General features: G+C 34.6%; 2 protein-coding genes across 2 annotated transcripts in view; one reads left to right on the top strand and one right to left on the bottom strand.

The window, feature by feature from the left end:
- The window catches only part of LOC106142860 (uncharacterized), a 125355-nt gene that overhangs the window by 57204 nt on the left and 41706 nt on the right, over nt 1-26445 (bottom strand). The window lies entirely within an intron of this gene.
- Nucleotides 5324-26445, top strand: part of LOC132902086 (uncharacterized) — a 30487-nt gene continuing 9365 nt past the window's right edge. Inside the window, exons 1-3 of the mRNA XM_060945893.1 lie at nt 5324-5570; nt 6408-8553; nt 25714-25877. Coding sequence (XP_060801876.1) covers nt 6413-8553; nt 25714-25877 — 2305 coding nt within the window. The 5' untranslated portion in view covers nt 5324-5570; nt 6408-6412. The remainder of the gene's footprint in view (nt 5571-6407; nt 8554-25713; nt 25878-26445) is intronic.

Raw genomic sequence — 26445 nt, 5'->3', positions numbered from 1 at the left:
GTGGTTGTAGATTTATTTATTTTAATTGATCCACAGTAAATTTTATATTTTTTTGTTTAGAGCCATTCAAATCGGATAATATACCATTCTACATATATTATTCCGAATAGGGTTGGATTAAAACATCACTATCTGAATCTAAATTACATCGTTAAGCCATCCAGATGGGCGAGGCGTTTTAGTCTTTTCTAAACTGTTAGCTGTGCCTACCTCGTAAGAGTAGAAATAATATATGTATGTTAACAACTGTCGAAATGATGCGCTATCGATTCTGCACAGGTAACCAAGTTTAGAAGCTTTTTGCCTTGATTGTCTGAATTGAGTTAAACAATCATCTGCTACATATTAGGTTCTCTGCTTAACCCAATGGTAGACTGTTGGATAATGCTATTAGTATTAAGTCCGCCTACTGTAATTTACAAATTGTAATTGTTACAGTAAAGAATAAAAAAATAAAATTCAATTTTTTTTCTTCACTTCACTTCACTACAAGGCCACTATGCAAATATTATGCCACATTAATACGGTAAAATTGTCCAACTTTTAACACCCTTTCCATGGCCGTGGTTTAATACTCCTACACCATAGAAACAGTTACTGAGTAAGTCATAAACCGCAGGCGATTGCGATTATTAATTTATGAAGGCAGGTGTTTCCACCAAAAGCGAGGAGACACTTCCTGATTTAGTATTCCGTTTGAACCCAGGCCAGAGCAAGTTTGCTAGTATTTTGGAAAGACAATTATGACAATAACACGTCGTCTGCCCTGGAACAATCTAGGTTTATATGTCTTCAGAAACTACTTCGAAACTTTATAGTTTTTAATTCATAAAAATAGATGCACGAATACATAAAATAAAACATATTCCTGTGATATGGCAGAGATTTAAAGATCCCCATTTGCTTCGACTTTTATATTTGTAAGGATCGCCTTCTACACTATTTCGATCAAATTATCTTTTCGCGATGATCTTTATTTTGTTATCTTTATCACTAACTATCTACTTTCATATCTATTTGAATGGAAGTAAAGTTGACTTCCATTCATTAGTGTTGTGACAAAGTTTGCAGTGCATTCTTGTACCGTGCAACAACCTGTTTTAAATATAAAACAAATAATATTGCTTACTCTGACATATTTCGTTTGATAAGCCGGGATCCGCTTACAGCCGGCGAATTTCGTATAACATATTTCAGATAAAATATTACATGTTTAGTTCCGATATTTACCTTATTCTTAAAGATTTATGTACACAATAAATACAGGCCACTTGTGTGCCCAATCACGCTCCCAATACTTCGGGAGGTTACGTCCAATCCTAAATAAACTAAGGATGGGACGCTAAAATGTAACAACTTTTGTATTCGGCAAAATACTATCTGTCTCTAGTCCGTTTTTTTTCGCTCTTTCAGATTAGTTTTTGATCCATAAAGGATTATTGAATTTACTTTGATATTTTTATTCTCTTTTTTGTAGCGTTGTTAATCCCTGTTATCTTAATGTATAAAAGAGTACACTGACTGACTGATTGAATAACATCAACGTACGAACAAACGCTGGGTGTAGCGATATAGAATTTGGCATCTAGGTCCCTTAAATCTAGGGATGCTAAAAGAGGACGTCCTGGTAAAGGGTCAGGTCAAAAGTACCCGAAACCGCCGAGCTTGCATGAAGAGAGTTATGAATGTGGATGAAGCGAAGGAAGTATGCAGAGATCGTGGCAAGTGGAAAGAGGTAGTCTCTCTCTCAGTGATTTTATGTATGTATGCTAAAAGAGTTTCTCCCGAAATTCCTGCGGAAATCGAAACAGCAGGGTTTTCAGTTTACACGGGCAAAGCGGCAGGAGTAATCTAGTCGTTAAATACTCAAATAGGTAAGTTTAATTATTTTTTGAAATATAAGTGGATAATTTATAATGGATATTGAAGGCAATAGAACTTTTGTCAACGGGCATCAGATTGTACAGAAAATTGTATTAACCCTTTGAAGAGGCGATAGGCGCGATCTTAGCGGCCCGAGATTCCATTATCCCCGGAGAGGCCCGAAGCTCCTGGGGGATGTCAAAGAAATACAAGAAGAGGGACGCGTACTTTTTGAACCCGTATTCGATAACATACGGGACAGGGACACTATTTTTAATTTTTTTTTTTTGGCCAAAACCCAGTGGGATTTACTTTTCTTCAAAATTTTGCTTCATTTAATTTGTCGAACTTCAATCATAATAAAGGATATTCATAGCTGAATACATAAGGTTAATACATAGGAGATAAAAAGTATTTATTATCTTACGTGGGCCAGTCCTTTGGATGATTGGATCTATTCGTAGTCGTAGTAGTAGTAGTAGATAATTGAACAAATAGTTAAGTGTTTGGTTTATTTTTAATAACCACATTATCATAAAATGACATAACACATAATAAATCGTGCACTACAACTAAGTGAAAATCAGATGGAGTTCCGTTTGACCTCGTGTATGAGAACATACAAGGTTAACCGCATTGCGTCTTTGAAACTGAACGTTATGTAAAATTTTTCATTCCACCGCCGGTAAACACGAGAGAAAAATTGCTTAAAAAAATGTCTTGTGTGAAAGCTAAAAGGTAAATTTGGTTCTTTTAGTCTCTTCTCATTTTGCACAAGATATTTATTATATTCGCTTTTATCTTTGACTTTAAAATAATGGCTAAAACTACCTTCATTTCAAATTGCATAACTCGGTGAATCGATTAGTCCGTAATAGCGTAAAAGACAGCCTTCAGATACTTATAATTAGGATTAGGATATACATATACAAAATACATATTTCATCTTATTTTCTTGCATTGTTTGATTGCAATGAATCACTCCAGTCATTAAAAAAAAGAGACAAAAGTAAATTACAAGGATCGCTACATATTATCGTTTGACACATTTTGATGTCGATGATGTTTCCATCTCATCACTATTACTTCCCATGCTCATTCTGTGAAAACTAGATTTTCATGACCTTAGACCCTCAGGATATCCGAGTAATAAGAAAAGGCAATCGACAAGACATCGGGGAAGTCGAAGGTTGTGGAGGCTCATTGATTCCCGAATCCCTTGCAGGCTTGCGGGGGATTTCCGATCATTTACTTCAGTTCCTGTTTGGTTCTGCTACATCTGTACAATTTGGGATTACATTTAGAAAGACTCGGTTATAAAAGGAAATGTGATAACCTGACTTTTTTTTTACTTAAAATGTATGTTTTTAAAATCATATTGCTTTTGGGCTAATCATTTGTGTTAAGTATGAATTACCGTTGTTAGGATTTTAAAATTTTATTTCAGCAGCAATAATGCCCATTTTTATATTTCCGGTCAAAAGAAGAGCGATGGTATGTGACAGAACAGACAAGCAGAAACAAAGTTGTGTATGAGGTTTGTCCTACATACGTACATAAAATCTCGCCTTTTTCCCGGGAGGGTAGGCAGAGACTACACACTTGCCACGATCTCTGCATACTTCTTTCTTTGACCTGTGGTGTTTTCTAATCTATGTTTCATCTCTGTTCTTGTCATTTCTATCCAACATATAAATCTCATTACACAACATTATCTCAATGAACAAAATATTTCAGAAAATATATAGTAACAATTCTGTTAATAATCACTCAAAAAACAGAATGAAACATTGTGATTGAAGCTAAAATATTCCTTCGTCGGTAGCCATTTTAGTACAGGAGCTAACTGTATGTTACAGGCTTACCGGCTAAACCCCACGTAACAGGGAATGGAAGTTTCCGAGCTTCAAATAAACCCCGAAACGAATAGTTGCGAGCCTCGGTATTTTATCGCGTCGAATAGTTTGCGCGATTGCCATGCGATTGTACTGCGAAAACATTTCAAATACTTCAAGATACGAAGCTATTACTGACAAATGTTAGGTCTATAAGATGTAGTATCCAAAAATAATTGGCTTCCGCGTCATCAGATTCCTTCATCTTTATCTTGACTTCATCATGATACATTTTCTTCTTCCTCGTGACATAGGTCCCGGTTGCCGGACTTTGGATCATAGTCGAGACCCCCTGCAAACGCAGTCGCCGTGTAGTTCCCGGCACTAATAGGAAAAGAATAGGGCCACTTCATCTTTTTCCCATGGATGTCATAAAAGGAGACTAATTTGGGATTCTTCTTTAAGGCGATGGGCTAGCAACATGTCACTATTTGAATCTCAATTCTATCATCAAGCCAAACAGCTGAACGTGTCTTATTAGTCTTCCAGGACTGTTAGCTCTGTTTACCCCGCAAGGGATATAGACGTGATTATATGTATGTATGTTTAACATATACATTTGATATTTTACAAGTGAGTGTATTAAAAATAAAGGTGAGCCAGAATCCAAAACCAATGAAAAAATGTTCGAGTAAATTACGTTTTCCCCGTTAAACGAAACACACGAGAGTAAACAAAATCAAACGCCGCCATCCCGAATACGGGCTTAATGCGAAAGCTTTTCTTTGATGAATTATGCAAATTTAATTTAAATATCTGACTGTGCACATTTGCATACACGTCTGTGTACGATGCGACAACCGCACGCAAATTTCTTCCGAAAACTATTTTCTGTATATTTGAAAAATATCTTTTACCAAATAATGCATTTCTGAGACTCGTTTGTTCATGGTAAACAGATTTCATCAAACAACATTCAGATAACAATATCTGAGCGCTTTAAATTCCATGCTTTTTGATGATATAAACTTTATTAATTTTCAATCATGTAACGAAAGCATAATAGAGTTATTTTTCTTGATAAACATCTCCTGTTGACTCGTTGTCTTGATAGCTTAAAAGGAGACTCCAACACTTAGTTATAAGATCATTATCTGTTACAGAAAATAAAACATTTTTGATTTTGATTATTTGATTTTGTCTTTCATATCTCAAATATCCCAATCCTAATTTAACAAGAACTTCGAAGAAAATATTCCATTCTGGAATTATACGAATAATGCCCGATAGATGGTAACTCTCTATTTAAGGTGGACTATTTTGGACAAGCGAGGCATTCAAAACAGTTGTAAAAAGGTATGGCCACGCAATTTCCCGCTACGTAAGCCCATTTCGGGGTTTTATTACGTCGTGTGCGCAAGTTATTACAGCCGCAGGCGACTTGACACTACCGATCCGAATTATTAAATTTTCTCATTGTAGCGTATTATTATAGTATACCTAAGGAAAATTGAGCACATCACATAGTACAGGCTTCCATGCTGACCTGGTAGCGAGGGAAAACATAGCGTGTACCAGCTGCTTTTTCTTGCAGATTTTAAAAGCCAATTAAGGGAAAGACTAAGGTAAAAGCTCCTAATACGGCGGTAGTCAAAATCGCTTCCAATTACGGTGGTATTTATATTTCTTAGTTTTATTCCTGTTCTATTCAGTGTAAGTACATCATAACGCAAATGTGTTATTCTAAATTTATTACGTCACGACTTAACTGACATTTGCAACTACAACACATTGGCAACACAACAAAATCAATCAGTCTGTGTCACGGCATCGACGGGACAGGTGTTTTCATACAAACGCGGAACAACAAAAGTAAGTACACTAATATTTACAAAGGCAATTTTTCGTATTAATAGGCCGTTCAAGTTTGTTTATGAATAACTTATAGCATTTTCCTACTTTTAAATTTTTAAATTAAATAGCTTGTTTTACGTTTGTAACTCAGTTTTTACCCAAAAAATAAGAAATAAAATACCGCCGTAATAGGATACGAATTTTATAGACTAATCCTAACTCGGTGGTATAACTCCGTAATAGGAAAAATACTGATAAAATTTAATTGTTTATAACTTTCAAATTATTAAGTTTTTGAATTAGTTACAAGTTCAATTGAAATAATTATTAATCTCATAAATTAATAACCATATTCTGAGGTATGTGTTCTCAATTAGAAATCTAGTTAAATAATAAAACTGTTGAGTACAAAATGTTAGTTTCTTAGGAGGGGTAAAAATTGAGAGGTGTGTTTTAATTTATCACAAATAATATCCTGTGTATAACTGTTACTTCAGTTTTACACATCTTAGCCACAAAATAGTTGTCGTTTGATTAAAAATTTACACTCTTTTGTTAATCGGAATTTTGATGGGTCAGAATTAGGATTATTAAAAACACGAGTAGTTTTCCTAACACGGTGGTAGTTATTTCCAGGTAACTCTGTATTAGGTAATATGGTTTCCTATTATGGCTTTATTAATTAAACAGAAAATCACAAGATTTTAGGGTTTCGTAAATAAATAAAAAAATCGTCTTTTTTCTGATTCTTATTTTTTATAAAGTTTTTTTTTTGTAATATCAAAAACATTGAAATAATTAAATATTTTAATATCAATTAATGCAATCTACGTAATTGTTCTTTTCTTTTCATAGACAATATGGACAGAAAGAAACGCAAGCGTTATACTAATGCGCAAGTGGCTGAAGCACTTCTATCAATTCGACAAGGTATGAGTATTTACAAAGCCTCCAGACAATATAATGTACCAGAGACCACGTTACGGAGTAAACGAGATGAGCTTTACGAGAATGAACGTTGTGGTAAGCAACCAGTACTTAACCTAAACGAAGAGAGGCAAATAGTTGATTGGATCCATTACCTTGGTAAATGCGGCTTTCCAGTGACAAAAGATCAATTATTACACACTGTCTCTAAGTTAGTTGAAAACCTGCAGCGCCCTAATCCGTTTAAAGATGGAGTTCCAGGCAAAAAATGGTTTTTAGGCTTTATGCAACGACATCCAGCAGTGTCAAAACGTGTGTCACAAAATCTTCCAACAAGTAGAAACCAAGTCACAGAGACTGCATTGCGAGCGTGGTTTGATCGAGTAGAATCATATTTTAAAGAAAACGATATGCTACAAGTTTTTCAAGACCCAAAACGTATATTTAACTGTGATGAATCTGGGTTTTTTCTATGTCCAAAAGACAAGCAAGTTTTGGTAAAAAAAGGTAGTAAACGAGTATATAATCGCGTTGCAAATGACGAAAAAGAATGTTTGACTGTATTAGTCAATGTGTCAGCAGATGGTAATGTAGCTCCGCCAATGGTTCTATTTCCTTACAAGAGGCTGCCTAATAACATCAAGTCAACGGTTCCTTCGTGGTGGGGAGTTGGTAACACAGAATCAGGCTGGATGAACATGGAGTCATTCTACGAATATGTTGCTAACGTTTTTTACCCATGGCTTCGACAACAAGAAATAACATTGCCCGCTGTTTTATTTTTAGATGGTCATACTTCACATATATCACTGCCTTTAACAACTTTTTGCAAAGAAAAAGGAATTGTGCTAGTTGCTTTGCTCCCAAATTCAACGCACGTCTTACAGCCTCTTGATGTCGCCGTTTTCAGACCCGTTAAGGGGACTTGGAGGGATATTGTCAGGGAATTCAGGGTTAATAATAATTATGGGAAGCTTAAGCGCACAGATTTTTCTAGAGAAGTGCAAAAATGTTTTGACAGAAGCCTGAAGCCTGAAACAATAAAAAGCGGATTCAAATGCTGCGGTCTCTATCCGTTTGATAAGCAAAATATTGATTATGATAAACTTTTGTCAAAAGTGAAGAAACACCAAGACAAACTATCTGAAGCCAATCAAAATACCCTATTAAATACTCAACAAATGATATCAATGCGCAATTATAAAGATAGCAATGCCCAGTTCAAGAAACAATTTGAAAGCCGACTATCACAAGATACCTTGAAATCTTTTAAAGAGGCTGGCAACCAGTGGACAGGTGATCCCACGTATGAAAAACTATTTTTATTTTGGATAAGTCTTACATCATCGGAGAGCATATTTGAAGATCAAGCCGATTCTGTTCTTAATATTGGGGAGACAACTTTTACCAATAATGTCGACGAAAATGTTTTAAACTTTGATATTAGATCGGATCGTATTCTAACTCCACTGATTGATAAAGAAGCTAACAATATAGAAACTACCATACTAGAGTCAACACAACTATCATTGTCATCAATTTATGCGATCCCAACAACCGATAAACCATTTGAAGCAAATTCTCTTCTACCAACGCCTTATTTGGCTGATTCACCTATATTGATAAAAATAATTGATCCAAATTTATTATCAGAAGTTACTCCACCACAAAAAATACGAATAGTGACAGAAGAAAATGCTCCACAAATATTACGTTCATCGACTCCTCAATTAAGCAACGCTCCATCACATTCTGAAATAGAAAATGCAGATCTTGAAGTTGATTGCTCTTCTTCCTTAACACGACAACCAAATAGAACGCAAAAAGAACCGCTAACAGACAACCAGAATTCGAAAGAAATAGATACCCTTGTAATGCCTGGTACAAGCAAAACTCAAACGCCCACAGTTATTGAAAATGCCACACCGCCGACCCCATTCAAAGGAATACATACACCTTTCAAGAATGCATTTTTTTTTCCGAAGACCGAGAATGTTCCCAAAACCAAAAAGGTCACTAAAAAGGTTACTCCCACTGTAGCTACTGCAGCAGAATTTATTGAACACCAAAGAAGGTTAGACAAAGAGAAACAAGAAAAAGAAAAAAATAAACAGCTGAGAAAATCCGAGGCATTAAAAAAGAAAAAACAAAAAGAAAACATTATAAAGATAAAACAAGAACAGACTGAAAAGAAAAAAAAAGAATCGAGAATGAAAAGTGTAATGAAGAAAATAAAAAATGTAAATATAGAGAAAGAGATACACAACGTTAACACCATTGATAATAATATTGCAATCCAAAACTCTTCTGACAGTGACGATATTTTTAATATTACTGATACTAATAATACTGCAAGGTTTGAGCAAATAAAACGCCGTTGCTTTTTTGATTCAGATGATTCTGTTTAAATATTTATTCACAAACTGCTCAATAAATAATTATGTTTCAAATTCACGTTAAATTATGCATAGCTCAATTCAGGCAGCAGTGACAGCGGGCAGCATTGACGCAAGTTTTAAAAGAGTTTTAAACTTTATTTTCATTATTTTATAGACCAGTAATCGCTCGAAAAAATAAAACTGTTGGTGACTGATGCGGCGTCGGTTGCTGACGACAGCCAGCAGTTTTGAAGCGAAGCTAGTCTAGTCTAGTAGCGAACATTTAAAATTCTTCCGAAGCTGTAAATGCTCTTCGGGCTGCTGTCGACCACTGTAACTGCAGCCTGAATTGACCCTAAACTTTACTTAGGTATCTTATATTAAGTTCACTTACCATTATTAAAGTGAATATTTTTTAATATGTAAAACTTTTAGTTACAGTTTACTATCCTCTGCGGAGTGTTAGTTTTTGAAAGACTGATGTTATAAATATTTCATTATTGTTACTTTTTGTTCCTCTACGAAGTGTTGATTTTTGAAAGATTTTAGATGATTGTTATTGTTCGCCATTATTTCTTAGCCAAAGTAACTAATTGTAATAAAAAATAAAACTTAATTCCTAAATGAACCTGCATTTTTAATATTGTTAAATCCGTGAACGCTATACACACGCGTGTAGAAAACACTAAATAATAATATATACATATATATACTTTAAATAAATAATATACTTTAAATTCAAAGTAATCTTTAATTTCATTAAAGTGAAATAATGTAATTAAATAGTCAATGAACGAAAAACTTACAATAAAGGTACTTACCCATTTCTATTATTTTTATACATATTATTTGTACGGAACCTAAATTAATGTACTTTCTTACCCTCCGTATTAGGAGCCGTCTACCGCAGTAATAGGCTCTGACCAAAATCATACCTCCGTATTAGGGAAAATCGACCTGCCTTTTTAAATATTTTTTTTAAATAAGAAATCGCATGAAAGGATACTTAGACTCAACAGCAATACAAAATTTAAATTCCATTTTAGATAATAATTTTGTGTGGAACCTTTAAAAATACTTACTTATGCTTATTTTTGCTTCTTACTTTCAAATGTTGCGAAATACCTCCGTAATAGGTGCTTTTACCTTAAATACTAACTCGGCTCTAACACAACAGCTTACCAAAACGGACATGACCTACTGCTATGAAGAACGTGACCAAAAAGAAGCGTATTCTCGATTCTATTCTCAAGCGCGATAAGTACAACCACTGACTCATCGTCGCGGTTCCCCAGGTACTTATTTTACGGAAGACCTTCCCCTTGTTGGTAGCAGTTGACCCCGAAACATCGCTCCTGCTGCACTTGGTGGTTTTTACCGTTCATCTCAAATGATCAAGTCACGGAATAAAGAGATTTATAAAATAATTAAGTAATAAGTTTTTGACTTTTACAGCCAAAAACAACATTTTCATATTTATATTTCATAAAGTATATTTCCATAGAATCGCATTCAGGTAAACTTAAAGGCGGCATAGGAAGCAACTAAATAAAAACAAGTAATCTCTCTCCCATCTTTACGTGTCCCCAGTTGCACCCTCCGCCACAATGCTTCAGGGCCTGAGGTCCCCCGAAATAATATCAAGTAATGTTCCCTTATAAAACAACTGTAGATAATAAACATGATTCGACTGCGAGGTTCACATCATCCGACGCCATCGCTCTAATCTAATCAAGCGGTAACAAGACCTTATTACTAGATACAATTAGGCCACGCCAGGGTTGCCTTGCCACCGAAATTATATTTTGTCTGAGAAACTAAGCTTCGGGGAAAATTCATTTATAAAGTGGAACGATGACACAATGCAAGATAATTAATCTTGTTATTCTAGGATAAGAAGCAAATATTGACAACGTATATAACGATGATTTAGCTAGTCATAAGTTTGTGTGACTAAATTATTTATCAGTTAAACATCGATATCCACTCGCATATTAGCTCTAATGTGAGTGCTCCACAAGCTCTATTTTTTTTTCAGTCGTCCTTCGGTCTTTTCGATATCGTTAGCTATCTCTACTCCGCAATGGATATAGACGTGACTATATGTTTGTATGTATGAGTGCGTTGATGTATGTTTATTATAAATACAATTTTTATGTTCTGTAAAGATTTTAATCGAGTTTTATTTCTTTTTTAAATACCTCTTAAATCTTTGCGTCGTCGAATTTGCACCCTCAATGATCTTGCCTCCATAAATTCTGCAATCAATAACCTACACTACAGTAAATTTTTAACTATATTAAATGCGCTTAAACTGAAATTGAGACGTGGCACAATAACCACTATCAAGTTTTACCACACTGATTTGATAATAAATTAGTTAAACGTGTCTAAATGAAACAATAGTTCGTCAAGTGAACGCAGTATGGCAAGATCTTCATAATAACATAACTTGATAAGATATTCAGCGAGTTAGCGAGTGTTTGACATGTTTGAGCAAAGTTTCGACTGGCACAGAATATGTGATAGGCATGCACGCGAGTAATAGGCATGTAAGATGGTGAAGGGATCTTAGAAAGGAATGCGCCAGTCAGTGCCGCTTCCTCGAAATAAATTGATCGAACCCATTTAAAAGTTTTCTGGATGATGCGATCTTGTACATACATAAAATCAAGCCCCTTTCTCGGAGGGGTAGGAAGATACTACATCTTTTCACATGCCACTTCTGTCGCTTCATCCACATTCATAAATTCAGTTCTATGATGGTAGAATTAGGATTTATTGAATTGACATTTTGTTGTGTGCTATAAAACTCCTATTACATGTTAATAAATTATCTCGAATCTTTAAAGGTATTAAAAATTTAAATTGGTTACATGTAGATCTTAACAACCCACTATTTTCATATTTACTCAGATTTCCAATATTGTTTTCCCCGCTTTTGTTTTGACATAAAACGGACTCTATTATTTCGGTGACGTCACTATATCAAGTAAACAGCATGTGGCAAACAAATATTATAACAACAACAACAAGTAATACGCTTATAGACATTTCATTAATTTGATCAAACAAATAATGGTAAAATTTAGATTCATAAAAAGACATGTTGCTAGCTAACAGGAGTAACTTAATGGAAGAATCTGATTTACATAATATAAAACCATACACAGCTTAATAATTATACAAACAGACATATATATACAAAACATTTGTTTAAAACTGATTGCGCTAACACCTACCACACTTTGTATATTGTCGAATTAAACGCCTAAACACTAACAGGTGAATTACTAGGTCTATTCAAATGCGCTACATGCATTATTCATAATAGGCAATTCATGGAAACCATTAATTGGATAGCGTCCATGGATCACTCCGTTTATTAAAAGGTATCGATGCTATAATTAGTGTGTACTGTACCGTGTGTAATGGATGTTAATTTCTAAGTTGCGTTAATGGATGTTTAGTTAAGTACTACAAGTTTAGTAAACACTTCTGTTGTACGGCTATACCTGGGGCTTGGCTCCCGTGAGAATTTCGGGATAGAAAGTACTTATTATGTTATTCCTGGTTATTCTACCACTCCTCCAGTACATGGTACTACATAACTCCGTCCATTTAGCGTGAAAAAATAACACAATCATACATCCTTATAAAATACTTTAAAAAATTACAATATTTATAGTACTCTCCGTCCTCTAGATGTTAATCTAAGTTTCACCCTCACCTATCAAGAGAGGATCTCGGAGTGCGCCTCTAAGCTATTATCCTTGATTGTTCAAGTTATTTTTTTTATAAATTTATACTGAAACAGTATCAAAAATATTGTGTTGTGTGGCTCCCGAATATTTTTAGACTTCAGAATAGGACCACTCTCTTTTCCATGAACGTCGAAAAAAGCAACTAAGGGCGAAGACACATGCGTCTAGTGCAGTTTTTACCACGATCCAATATAGATAAGGTTCTTTGTGTTCGGCCTGATACTGTTTCAGTAGAAATTTAATTAAAACTTCATAAAGACAAAAACAATTCACATTAATCCCAATATAGCTTATTTAACGGACATTTTAATGGTAATCCTTTTATAACAAGTGTTCGGTAGGCCCGGTTAGGGCCGCCATTGAATAAATACTATTACGGAGCTTGTTTACTTAATAAATTAATTAAAACCCTATTTATTGAAGGTAAAGTTTACTTCAGTGTACTGGTAAATTGTCTCATTAAGGGAAGGACCGTCCGTTTAAAATAAATAATAGACCAATTTGGGGTTATACACAATCGGCTATATAAGTACTTAGAAAGAATATTATTCCTTGGTTTTTATCTGAAAAGACTTAAAACTCTTTTGAAAAAGAAAAAAGGATAGTTAGCGGATTGGATATTTTTATTTGTTTGTTAAAAAATTCGTTATATATTTTTCGTGAAATATCCGGGCTATAACTCTGAAATGCACAAAGAAAATATTTTCTTAATCTTAACCTTACAAATAAAAGATTTTAGGCTAAATTAAGTTGCAATTACGTACAACGTACTCGTAACAAGAAAGTTATATCCCTCGTACGATGAAAATCGGAATACGAATAAAGGACATGTTAGAAGTTCCTATAAACTGCAATGTTGCAAGATAAGTGCTGAATCACGTGCATGTCAGTCTGAATTTTACACTAGACATTTTAGATTTGAGGCAAATCCCACGTCTAGTCGCAGATTAAACGAGCAATTTGAAGCACTATATTCAAGAGAATCCAAAACCTGAATGTTTCCCAGATAATTAATTATGGAGACGTGGCAAGATTTTCTAAAAAATTTTATTTTAGTAAAGAACCGGTGTAAAAATATCTTATTGAGTTGAGTCTTCCCCTGCTGAAAAAAAGTTTTACAGGTACTCGTACAGTCAAAAAAGTAAATTAGTTATACAGAGCCGAATTCAAGTAGTATTTAATCGAATAAATTTAATTATTTAACAATTATACCTATTTGAGAAAATGATTGATTTTGGTACGTGGTACACACCACAGCCCTGTTTTTAAAAGTTTTTTTTTTTCAATTGTTAACTATACATTTTTTCTATTCGAATGGCATGTAGTTAACAGACAAGAAGGCCACTACCGAGTGGTGATTAAACGGGAACAATATAAATGATAGAGGCTCGCAATTAAGGCAGCCAGACTACATCAATCACCTCGAGACACCAGATCTGATTTTGTTGGCTCATTTTTTCTAACACGGGTGGACAATCCTGGCCAATCAGGCGCGCTGATATAAATTATGTAAGAAGTTCCATGCCGGTTAGACTAGTGGTAACAAGATTTCAAATACTTAAAACCAATATAAGGTAATAGAGATAGGTAGAGGGCGCGATGATTGTAAAAATTTAACAATAAATAACCAAGATCTCAGTTTTCCTTTTTTTCCTAATCTGGTGGTAAAGGAATTTAAACGTATGTATTATGTAAATCACAAACTATGTCCATTCCTTTAGACACTGAAATAAAGCTAAACAATCTTGGTAAGTCTTTTTTTAGTATATTTAAATTACTAGCCATGAGAAAAAAAATCAAAATGAAATAAAAGATGTCACAATGAGACTTTTGCTATTAACCGTACTTTATGTTCAAAATGAATTCCTTGATTAAATCTAAATATATAGAAAAATCACTGAAAGGTTAGGTATTTTATTGAGTTTTCAGTTTGATTCGGCAGTAGATTGCGCTATTCTGCGCCGTTGAATATTTCCAATGCGACTTGATAAAAGTGGTAGAGGAAGACATGTGAAGAGTTTAGTACCTAAAGAACTTTAATCAATAATTATTGATCGTTCTCTAAATACAGATAACGTTGAACTCGTTAACTCCATATTTAAAACCCGTAAAAGCTTTTTATTATCATCCATCACATCAATATCTCCGAGATTTCATTTACCAGTCCATTACTCTCAAATACACGAGTTTAGAATGTTCACCGAAATTGGGAGGGTTTCTATTGAGAGGTAAATCGACTGCAAAATCTTCAGGCCAGCACTCTTTGAGTCAGCCGAACCAAATCTTGTAAATTTGAAATATTTTCTAGGGAAGCCAGAACTTCCGAATAAAGCCTACGATTGCTTGAAGCTTTAATGTTACTTCGACGAATCGAATTCTAATATTTTAATTTAACTGAATGATGTTCATGTGTTTTCTGAAGTCTTTTGCGAATTATTGGTTTGTTTCACTGACACAGTTTTAAAATGGTTACCTTACCAAAATAATTGTAGCTTTCCAAAGTTTTAATTTTCGGTCGCTTGCCGGTAGGTACCTGGACATTTTACAATCTTTCTATTTCATCAGCAATTATTTCGCCCGCTATTAACTGACATAAAATATTGTCCAATGAATAAGTTTTTCGTCTATATAAAAGATCAAAAAGCATTTACAGTATATCCCGTGTGTATAAAAGCAGTGGTTAGTTTCGGGTATTCTCGGGCCTAAAACGTCCAATTAGTGTGATTGGATCTGTGTAAGTAAGCCAGAGTTTACGAACTGAATTCCTTTGAAATTAACTACTAATTACAGATAACCTAAAGTACGTACAACTAAAAATTGTTTTCATTAGGGAGACCTATATAAGCATTTGCATTTATTAAGTAGGTTAAGACGTTTTAGGTGTGAGATCCCGGATTTGAATTTGGAGACTACGAATCTTAGTACCCGACTTTGAGAAATATTCCAAATTTTAGCTATCTACGACGAAATATAATTTGATTTAAATAGTTGATTTAAGTTGAGGAGTTGGAATTAAATGAAAATAAGTATATATTTAGGTATTTTGCTGTTTAACAAAACTAGAATTTTTTTTACATATAATAATTATATATTTGTAGCTTACCGCGCAACTAATATTTGTGAAAATCAATAGTTTGAATAAGGTTATTATTAAATGAACGTAATGTGGTATCTATTTAGAAAATAGGCGCCATTAGCAGCAATTATAATTTTAGAGAATGTAATTACTTATTAAATGTTGAAATTACCTGAAACAAAACAAGTTTCAATCAGTGGAATAAATTCTATTTAGTACTCGTTAGTAATAAGTTCTATTAAATAAAAACTCTAAATCAAGAGGGCATTGTCAATGCTGACTACAATGACTAAGTCTTTGTCAGTTACTTTGTAGCTTACCTCTTCGGAAGAGAAGGAAACAAATTAAAGAAAACACAAATACATACCACACATTTGATTCAATATTTGACTCGCAGATTATGTCTACTTGAGCCCTTAGCTGCCTTATTGTGCTGTACTTTTATAATTTGCGCATCGATTCCTAGCATGTGACGATATCTAATTCACTTTAATATGCGAATCACTAAGATATGGAATTCCCTCACTGAAGAAGTATAAATACCTTTATACGTATAAGCTATATTTAAAGTCTATTATCCTTATATCATCTTAAAATTGATACATAGTGATCGATTTTGATGATATTTGCCAAAGAGTAATATTATTTTTAGAAAATTTCATGGTGGCAACAGACTTTTTGAATACATTTGTCACATTTTTATCTATACAAACTTGGGGTGGTCCGCGGTTTCGCTCGTGTGGAAATCCCCGATAATTTTCACTCACTCCCACACCCATACTTTCATAAAATTTCTTAGTAATCATTATCATTTATTCCTTGAATATGGTTACAATTTAAGTCCCTAGGTCAATATAAATCTCTAGGCGACATAAAGAACCTACATGTTATTTGCATAGACGTTATAATTACTTCTGTAGGTATTTTATTCTACCCTCGAAGCAATAAAATGCAGCTCGCAACGCAATCCACCTTTGTGACTTTGCAGAAAACCCATAAAGTATTTATTGCGCCATGTCGTTGCCATTCAAAAGCCTTTAAACTAAAATAAACCTCGGGTTTACACCAATATAGGAACATTGGCACGCTTTCAGCCTGCAATGTTGAAGAAGAGTCTAGCGAACTTAGACAATATGAATTATAAATCCATTTTGTTTAGACAATGAATGTAGAAAATTGACTTCTTTGAAAATACATATGTCCTTCGGACACTTTTCAAACCAGTAAGTTCTTTCGAAAAACATATTAGTCATATCTTCGAGTATGTGGCCGATAATAAATTGTACCTAGCTTGTTTTGTACTTATTTCAAACCACTTGTTTGAAATAAGCCATAGCATAGAAGCCAAAACAAAGAGGCCAAACTTTTCATTCAAATCAATCAAATCGCCAACTCAGTGCAGTTGAACTCGAAGAATGAAAACAAAAGCTGTGATTAATTGAGAACCTCCCTTGTTTTGATTTATGATGCAATCACACGAATAAAAACATGGGCGCCTCATATCATACATGCCTTAATTACACAAGGTTCAGAGTTGTAATTGGTCATGTATAAAAACTAAAAACTGACAATGACAAAATAAATGCCTTAATGGAGATGCACTTTAAATCCGCTTATTGTGCTATTCACCTGAATTTGATTCAATAAACACAATAGTAAAACATTAGATAATGAGAAGAATCACACAGTCCAAATCCAATTTTTGGTACTTTTTAACATAATTTAAAATCATAGAGTTTCTTGCGTTTAGGCAACTTATCAGTGCGCATTGTTTGATTAATGGCCTCACCATACAAACCGCCTCGAAGATTTAATCACAAAGACTGTTTAGCTTACGAAGCCTAATACTAATTGTAATGTGCAGATTACTGCGAACTACCTGCACCCTGCACCAGTTCGCACTGTAGTTTACAAACAGTAGTTAAAGAGTATAGTTGAACGGAACTAAATCATAGCATACTGTCTCTCTCACAGCAGACTCACAAACATATAGCCAAAGATTATTGTTAAGTAGAAGAAGGTCTTTTTCAGAATGTCCAATGTCCTAATTTCGGATTCTAACATACCAAAGGAGATGTCATAAACCTTGATTCACAAAAAACAAAACAAAACAAGAGTATTTGTATATTTTTGGGATTTTTTGTAATGAAATAATTAACTGTGAAACTCTATATGATTTGAACCCAAAGGGAAATAAAGTGGACAAAAATTGGTCACTTTAAAAAATAAAAAAAAAAAATTGTAAGAGTATAGAAATAAAAGTTTCGAGTATAATATCTTCATTGAGGAAGGCTGAGCCTTGAAACCATGTAGATTTGTTTGTTGATCTACATTGTATGTTTCTCATTTCTTCTATCCCTATTCGTCTTAAACGACGTTTACAAAGTTGCGGATTACGTAAAGCGATTTAAAAGTTACCAAATACGTAGGTATATTGTGAAATAGGTCGCAAAATACTCGCAAATGTTAGAGTGAAAACAAAGTGTGTACAGAAATATAGATTCTGCAAACTGTAGGCGATAAATGGTATATGTATTTTGTTATATCGTCTTCTTCCTCCTGACTTTAATCCGGTTACATCCTGAGCATTCTGTAAAGGAGCCCGGAGTATGCCTTTAACCATGGATCCTGAATTGGGTGAGAGATCCTGGAGTGACAGAGATCGGTTTTGGATCTTATCGTGATTACACATCCAGTTGCCTAAATGTGTTTTCCCTTGCTGTAAGAGCATCGGTTAGTATTCAAACTAATGTACATAACCTTATTAACCTTCGAAAATAGTCATTGGTATATGGCCGAGTTTCGAACCTGTACCTTTCCGCGCATCACGCATTTGAACCTTACCGATTCAACCATCGACGCTCTGTCTTACTTTATTGAATAGTTTTTAATAACAATCTATTAATTAGTTCAGTAACCTAAAAAATACTTAATTCAAACTTTAACATACCTTATGGTCATACAAAGATTAATGATTTTCCTGCAGCAGACACTAAATACAGACCCGTGATGATGTTGGACCAAGCTCCACTTCGGTACTTTTAATATTTTATACTAGTATTCTCGTTGGACGTACGTCATTGATCAAAACCCGGCGAAAATTGCCGCGGACGTGTCAATATGAATCGATGACGTCATCGTGTCAATAGGCCAAATTTAATAGCAACTCGACGATAACCTTAATAAGTGAGCCGTTGGACAGCTTTCTTTTTGTTGTGCGTGGGATGGATGACCCCACATACTCTTTGTTAGTGATGAATACAATATGACTTTGGGACAAATTTAATGCCATTAATCTGTTTATCTTAAGGCGAAGGTTTGATGTAGGTCTAAGGATCACCTATACCAGTAAGTACTGTGATGGCAAATAAACGTTGTTGTATATTTCCAAATTCATATAAATTTGAAAGAGAATTTATTCATTTATTTATGTATACAAAATTATATATATACAGGAGAAATTAATACAGTAATTGTAGTACAAAGGTGCTACTTATTTCAATATATCTCTACCAGTAGACCCATAAGAGGAGAAATGAATATAGGAGCGGTATGGCGTGTGCATAAATATGTATATTTTAAGAAAAATGGCGGAAAGCGACCCAAGGCCCATATCATTTTGGCGGAGGGTGCTGCAAATTAAGCAAGCACGCAAAGAGAGAGAAAAACATTCAAAAGCTTAAGTCATATCTGTGAATGAGGCAAGCAAAAAAAAAAGGGTTTAGAGTCGAAAGGCAAAGAGAATCCAGAATTCAACGTTATTCCACATTTATATCATGTCATAATGGCGGAGGATGCACGGTCGCGCTTCACTGCATAAATTAAGGTGCGTTCAACCTGCTTCCCGGGGAACTACGCGAACGGCGGATGTAACCGGGAGTCGAGAGTGCATGTGAACGAACTTCCAGGTCCCTTTATGACTAACTAGCTAGAACACTTCCTTATCTCCAATCTGGAGAAATGTAACTTGGAAAATGTTTTATATGTAGGGGATTTAAACAGCTTTATGACTAACCCGCTAAAAGTTAGCTTGTAGAGAACATCTACTTAAATACATAAAACAGATTTACATAAATTAATTTAATGAGACGTAACTTAGAAAATCATACAGATTAATTAAACAGCTGATCGGTCTTAAAAATTCGAAACTCACTTTCATTGGCCAAATGGTGTGAACCAACAAAAAATAATTCAATTCTCCTATAAATTATAAGGGATCCAGGTCCATTTAAGGAAAATAATATATAACAACTTTTCTTATAAATCTAGAGAAACATACCAAACAATAAACTGTAATCATGTGTTGCTTTCTAAATCGATCACACATGCATTAAGGCCAGTCAGAGACTTACGCTTGTCCTTAACCACGTAATGATCATAAAATAAAGTTGAAATTGAATTAGCATAGAATAAGTTACTTAATTAATAAGTTGTTCAATTGCCTGTAAACATCTTAATTGCGACAAATAAAATGTAAAGTTGCATCTTTCTTTGTATAACATTAACTTAGTTGTAGAGTTAGACAAACTGCTGAACCTCACTTATCCAGCTCCATCGGAAGTCCAATGTTTTCTGAACTGAAAATACGAGCACTTTGTAATGAAAACTTCTAATAGTCTGAGCTTGGTTTTCCATTCCAGTCTTGTGAACTCGCCCGATCTTTTGTGTGCGGATTCAAAAGACGCGCAAGGGCGAACTAGTAAACTTTGGTAATCGAAAACTATTCAATTAACGGGTGATACAGCAAAATAGCTATTGGGATGAATCTTGAGTCATTGAATTAAGTTGAATAGAGATGACATTCAACATTTTTTATTTGTTCACTTGTAAGCAATAAATTACACTTGGCATTTTTATTTACATATATGCCGTTTCAATATTTAGTCTTTTATATAGTTGATTATTGCATCATCGTAAGAGTGTTGGTGGTCGAATCGGTAAGGTGGCCGGCTAAAATGCGCTGAAAGGCACAGGTTCAGTTCCACCATGCCAATATATCAATGACTATTTTCAAAGTTATGTACATTAGTTTGAATACTAACCGATGCTCTTACGGTGAAGAAAATCATCGTGAGGAAACCTGCCTTTCAAGGAACTGGATGTGTAACCATGGATGTTTACCTGCAAAGGCTGCAGAGGTCAGATGGGAGTCGCTTCGTGTAAAAAAAAACCAGGATTCATGGTCAAAGGCATACCTCAGGCTCGTCTTCAGAAAGGTGTAGATGCAACCGGAACCAAAATCAGGAGAAAGAAGATTGCATCATCGTTATTTGAAATATGCAGTTATAAATAACTTATGGAGTTTATAAGTTAGGATAATATGTTTCCTTTTTTCTTAGTGAACCAATTTCTACACAGTATACATTTTCAATACTATAAACATTAACGAAAATATTATTATTTGACAGATCTATAAAACTTTTTTCTAAATTATAACGAGAAAATTAATCGAGTTGACTCTCCGCTCACTATTCTACTGCGCGATAGCAGCGTAGGCTCTTAGCTGCACTTATTTACAAATTGGATTGCAGCGATATCATCTCCTCTCGTATATCTCAATGAGCACAAGGATAATATTCAGATAGCTCCGCGTTACAAGTTTTATAAAGTTGCCCAGAATGCGGCCTCCAGGGAGCGATCCTGGAGCGATCCGCTGCTTTATGTTCACGCGTCGGCGAGAGATTTTTTGCAAAGTATGCATAAGAGACTAGGGCGACCAGACTTCAAAATTCCTGCTTTACTGAGAAAATAGAACACTTTTTATGAAATTGTCATAGTGAGCGGGAATCACGAAATAAGTAGGTATTGTTTGGATCATATATAATTTTTTTCCTACCAAATTTTATGTACGCGTACGTCCTTAATTTGTAAGTTCTCAATATAAGTGAATTTGTAGATTCTTATATGAGAATAAAATTTCTTTATCCATTTTCGTGGTGCTCTAAAAACCTTGCCAAAACTTCTCATAGCATGTAATTTTTCAGCAACAGCTGCCTTTTTAACTGACTCTGAACTTTAAATGTCGAACTCTAAATATCCAATTATAAAGGAGAGATCTTACACATTAATTTGATTAAAATTCGGCTTTATTTACTAGGCAGTTTTTCACCTCAAAATGGATAGTTACCCTATATGTACGTACGGGCCAGTTTACTTCCTGTATATTCTACGAAGTAACTTCCACGGCCCTCATAAATATATGATTAACTGCAGAGGGTTCTGGAAAAATTGGAAGAGATTCATGTCCATCATAGTTGTGCAAGGCGTTTTGGAGGAATATATCTAACTAACACTTTATGCAAATTTGAAATAACTCGACTTAAGCGTATGTACGATATCTCTCTTTTGAAAAGCACATTTATGATTTCATTTTTAGTCTTACAGCATTTAATTTGCTATTACTCATAAAATTGCTCCAATTTTACAAATTTACAATTTGAAAATAAAAATTTGAAAACTTCATTCATAAATTGGGCTCCAGAAGAGATTTCCCTGATAGTAATTCCGTCAAGTTTACATAGGCGATCTAATCCTAATCTGCTTGTCGCCAACAGATCCTGGGACCCAATCCAATTAGCCTCTGTAGACGACCGGTCAAAAAGTTGAACAAGGGTACCGAGGGCATTTGCAGAGCGTCTCCAGACGACTCGAAATTTCTTGGAAAATTTTATTAGTTAATTAATCAGCTTTTAAATAAAATGTGGCTTGGTCGAGGAGAATGCAAATAATTTTGCTTATTCTATCTTGAAGTTGTTGCTAAATTCTACAGTACAAGATATTAATCACTTAGTTGCACTTAATATTATATTTGCACAGATTTAGATTGTAAACGTGAAAGTTGAGCTTTCTGTGGACTTTTCGAGAACAAAAATAGTTCTTACCTAATATCTAAACGGGAAAAACATGTGGAATATTCAAATACCAACCGAAATTTAAGTTTGACATGGACGGAGCTGCGTTAAACAGCTAGTCTCAAATAAATTCAGAATAATATGACGAACGGTAAGAGGCTTTTTACGAACCCGCCGCTCTTTCTTCCTGCAGAGCGTCTATCATTCAAAATCTAAACGCGTCCCGAGGGATGAGGCGAGAGTGTTGCTGGATATTAAATGTTTAAGATGACTACTTTGAAGACAATGTTTTCGGCGTTTATTAATGAGTAACTTAGTATATTTAGACAAATAATATAACATACAGTTTAATATGAGCTGGAGAAGTTTGAGACTTGTTCTAAAGTACAGGTACTACTCGTTACTAAATTGTATACATATTTATAATATAATACATGAACAGATTTCCAAACCCTTGGTCCATCAAAACCAGTATTCACTATGATGATTATGATAAAAATATTTTTTTTTCAGTTCCAGTAGAAGAATTATTATTTATATTTCTTTTTGCGACATTTTCAGGAATGAAACCCCTAGAAGTCTGGCGGAGATCTGAAGATTATATTAATTTATGTAACATTGCTTTCAAAAGTAAAGCTTATAACTAAATAGTTCTTACATTAAATCCAAATGTACACTGTCGCGACACATCATAATACTTCCGTATAAATGCAACAGACCCCAAGACGAGGCGGATTTGAATATTTAATGAATTATAAGTAAATTTATATCTAACGAGTCTTGTTTTTACAGAAATTCGAGGCAAAAGCGACCGTGTCATAAGTAAATTTTAATCGTGATGCGACCCATTTTCCCCTCAACAAAATTCAGCTTTAAATTGGTCCGTTCGTTTTATTTATTCATTTTCAGACCGCAAAAAAACCCACGCATTTTTAACGCCAAAATCAGTTGAAATTATTTTTATGATTTTATATATGAAAATAAACACAACTACATCCCCTCTTAGGTCTTGAATCCTAAAATTCTACAGGAACTTGGCGTAACAACGAAATTTGTATGAATAACGAAATTCACACGAGTCCCGAGTTAGTTATTAAATAAAACAACTACGAAGTTGCTAATCAAATTTTATCCCGCGTCGGCCGCATATGCATCAGACCGTGTCCCAATGTAGGTCACAAAAATAAGAAAAATGTCAGGAGAATATTTTCTTATATTAAAGAAATGGGAGTTTGAGCTTTTAACCCGTGCAGACTTTTAATTTGATAGTCCTCGTTAAACTTTGGTGTGCTTCTTAACATTGTTAAAAGATTTATAATACTATGAGTAGGATTTCCTTAATATGCAATATGCTTTTCTCTTAAGAGTCACCTGTTTTATATTATCAAAGTCTACAGATAATTTTCTAAAAAAGAACGTTAGATGAACACTTTTGAATAAAAACGTTAATATATTATTTTAATTTTATTAAAATTTAGCAATAAATTTATACAATAATACAAACAGATACAAAATGAATCATAAAACGAGTTAATATAATAAGCGGCGTATTCGGAGGGTGGTTCCATTGTGTCCGAAATAATTTCAGCACCTGTCGCTTTGGGCATTAAGCGATATTTCCAATCTAAGATTCACCCAATTCGCACACTTCGCTTATTAGATTTTTCACAACAGCCCCTCGCTATCGCGAATCTTCACCGGTGCCAAATAATAATAAAGAAATTCAGCGAAATTTGCGTTTCACGCAACGTTCAATTCCCCTCTTTCTATTTGGCAAAAATAACAACCGTAGCATTTTTTTCTCAATACGACAATAGAATAAAGCATTGTTGGCGGATTGGAGTTCCGCGGGAAATAGAAAAGGTATTTACATTAATCCCGAGGGAGCGTTCAAACTCATTCAAACATTTGAACATCTAGTGAGAATGGTATGATAATTAGCAAGTTTTATGCAACGGACGTACTCGTAGTAAAACGCAGATAGTTCCCGCTTTCGCCGGAGGCCACTCTGGGACCTCAAAATAGTTTATTGCCTCAATTTTATACATAACGAAAATATTTTCGACTTAGCTTCGTACATACGTAACACGTCTTTATCTTTGATGGGGTTTGTAGAGTCCCCTAAATTATATAAGTGTCCCAAATACAGCTTCGTATCGGTCCCAAATTGCATGTTAGCAATTCCAATCCCTATCATATCCTTAATTATAGATATAACACTGCTTCTTTAAAACATTTGTTGTTGATTTTTATGTTATTTGATGGTAAAAAATATATGATTTTTTAATAAAGTATTTTTTTTCTGCCGGAGATACCTATTACTGTTGAATTGAATTAGAAAGAATTAACTCTTCATCTTTCTCTCATCAAATCTTAACGTAATCTCCGAAATTCACAAACAAACGTAGCCCTGAGACGCCGATTAGCTAGCTATGCACCTGGGCCGCCGCACTGCCTGATGCATGCTCCTGACAGATTAAATATGGCCCCAACAACCGCGAACTCGATCCCAGGCCGTTCCGCTCCACTGCCCACCTTTATGCCACTACACTCCCACCCATTACCACATTTTATGTACGCTTCGTTTTTTATCTAGCATAATTTTGCGGTCAGCACCTTATATAGCTGACCCAGCGGTATACTATTAAAAGGTTATTCTTTGATAGAAAATATAAGTATGAAACCGACTTTTACAAATTTCGGAGCAACGAACATATTGCGAAGGTTTTTAAGTTTTTAAAAAAAACTTTCTTGTTGGCAATGTCTTAACGAGTATTATTGTAGTAAAACATTTTAATAAAACCTTAGCAAGCAAGAAGGATTTCCGATTATATTTATCGATTCGCGATTTAGGTGGTATTGTCGAAAGCAGATAAAATCAACAACTCTATATCATAATGGGTCCGCTAATATTTTCATATCATCATAGCAGCGTTTTTTTATTTCCTGTTTTTTTTTCTTATTACCTTCATACATAAAATTACGGTTCTTTCCCGGAGAGGTAGACAAAGAATAGATCTTTCCACTTGCCACGATTCCTACAAACTTTTTTCACTTCACGCAAGCGCGCTGGTTTTGATTTTACTTATGCATTCAATAGCGACAAACTTAATGTTTTCGAATACTGAACCCATGTCCGACATTCATTAAGCGTATCATCCCAAGGAATCATCGGCGGCGACACGCAACGAATCGCTTTCGTCACGATTCTGAGAAAGAATCGACGAACAAAGAACGAGAGGAGCATGAAATCGCGGGTGACATGCAAATCAGCATGATGCTGCAGTACGACGAACCTTGTGACCCCGGACCAATAGTAACGCTATCAGGTAATTGAATCTGTAATTATATTTTATTAACTAGATGTTGCTTCGTACACGTGGAAAAGTCTAACATTTACTATGTCAGGTATTATGCTCATGAAATTCTCTTTGTCATCCCACCATCCTTTGACACGATACCACATAAGCTTTTATACCACAGGGCATCTCATGGGTAAATTCCAAATGAATTGCACTGTATTTTAGGTTCACCTAGGACAAAAAGTTGCCTGTGCTGGTTCCACAAGGGATAAAGGCGTGTTTTCTCATTTTTGATATACCACACCCGCGCGTGAAGCAAGTGTTGAAACCCGAATAGGTATAAATTCCATAGAACCTGTTGAAATGGAGCTAAAACGTCTTTAGACAATACAACATATAAATCAATTACCTGGCTTACAATGTGACGTGATTGAGGGTCGGAGAGTCAGTCAGTGTCGAGCCGAGAAGGGAGGAGGTAAAGCTGACTTCACCCCCGCTATAAATTGTATTCGACATTTCGGCACAATTTGTCAAGTGCCAGTGCACTGCAATCGACATCAAATCAGCATGCGATTCAAGCAATCCAAAATAGGCT

Source organism: Amyelois transitella, chromosome 9 (assembly GCF_032362555.1).
Source record: "Amyelois transitella isolate CPQ chromosome 9, ilAmyTran1.1, whole genome shotgun sequence".
NCBI classification, from domain to species: domain Eukaryota; kingdom Metazoa; phylum Arthropoda; class Insecta; order Lepidoptera; family Pyralidae; genus Amyelois; species Amyelois transitella.
Note: the sequence above shows the minus strand (reverse complement) of the source record. Positions and strands in the feature narration are given on the sequence as shown.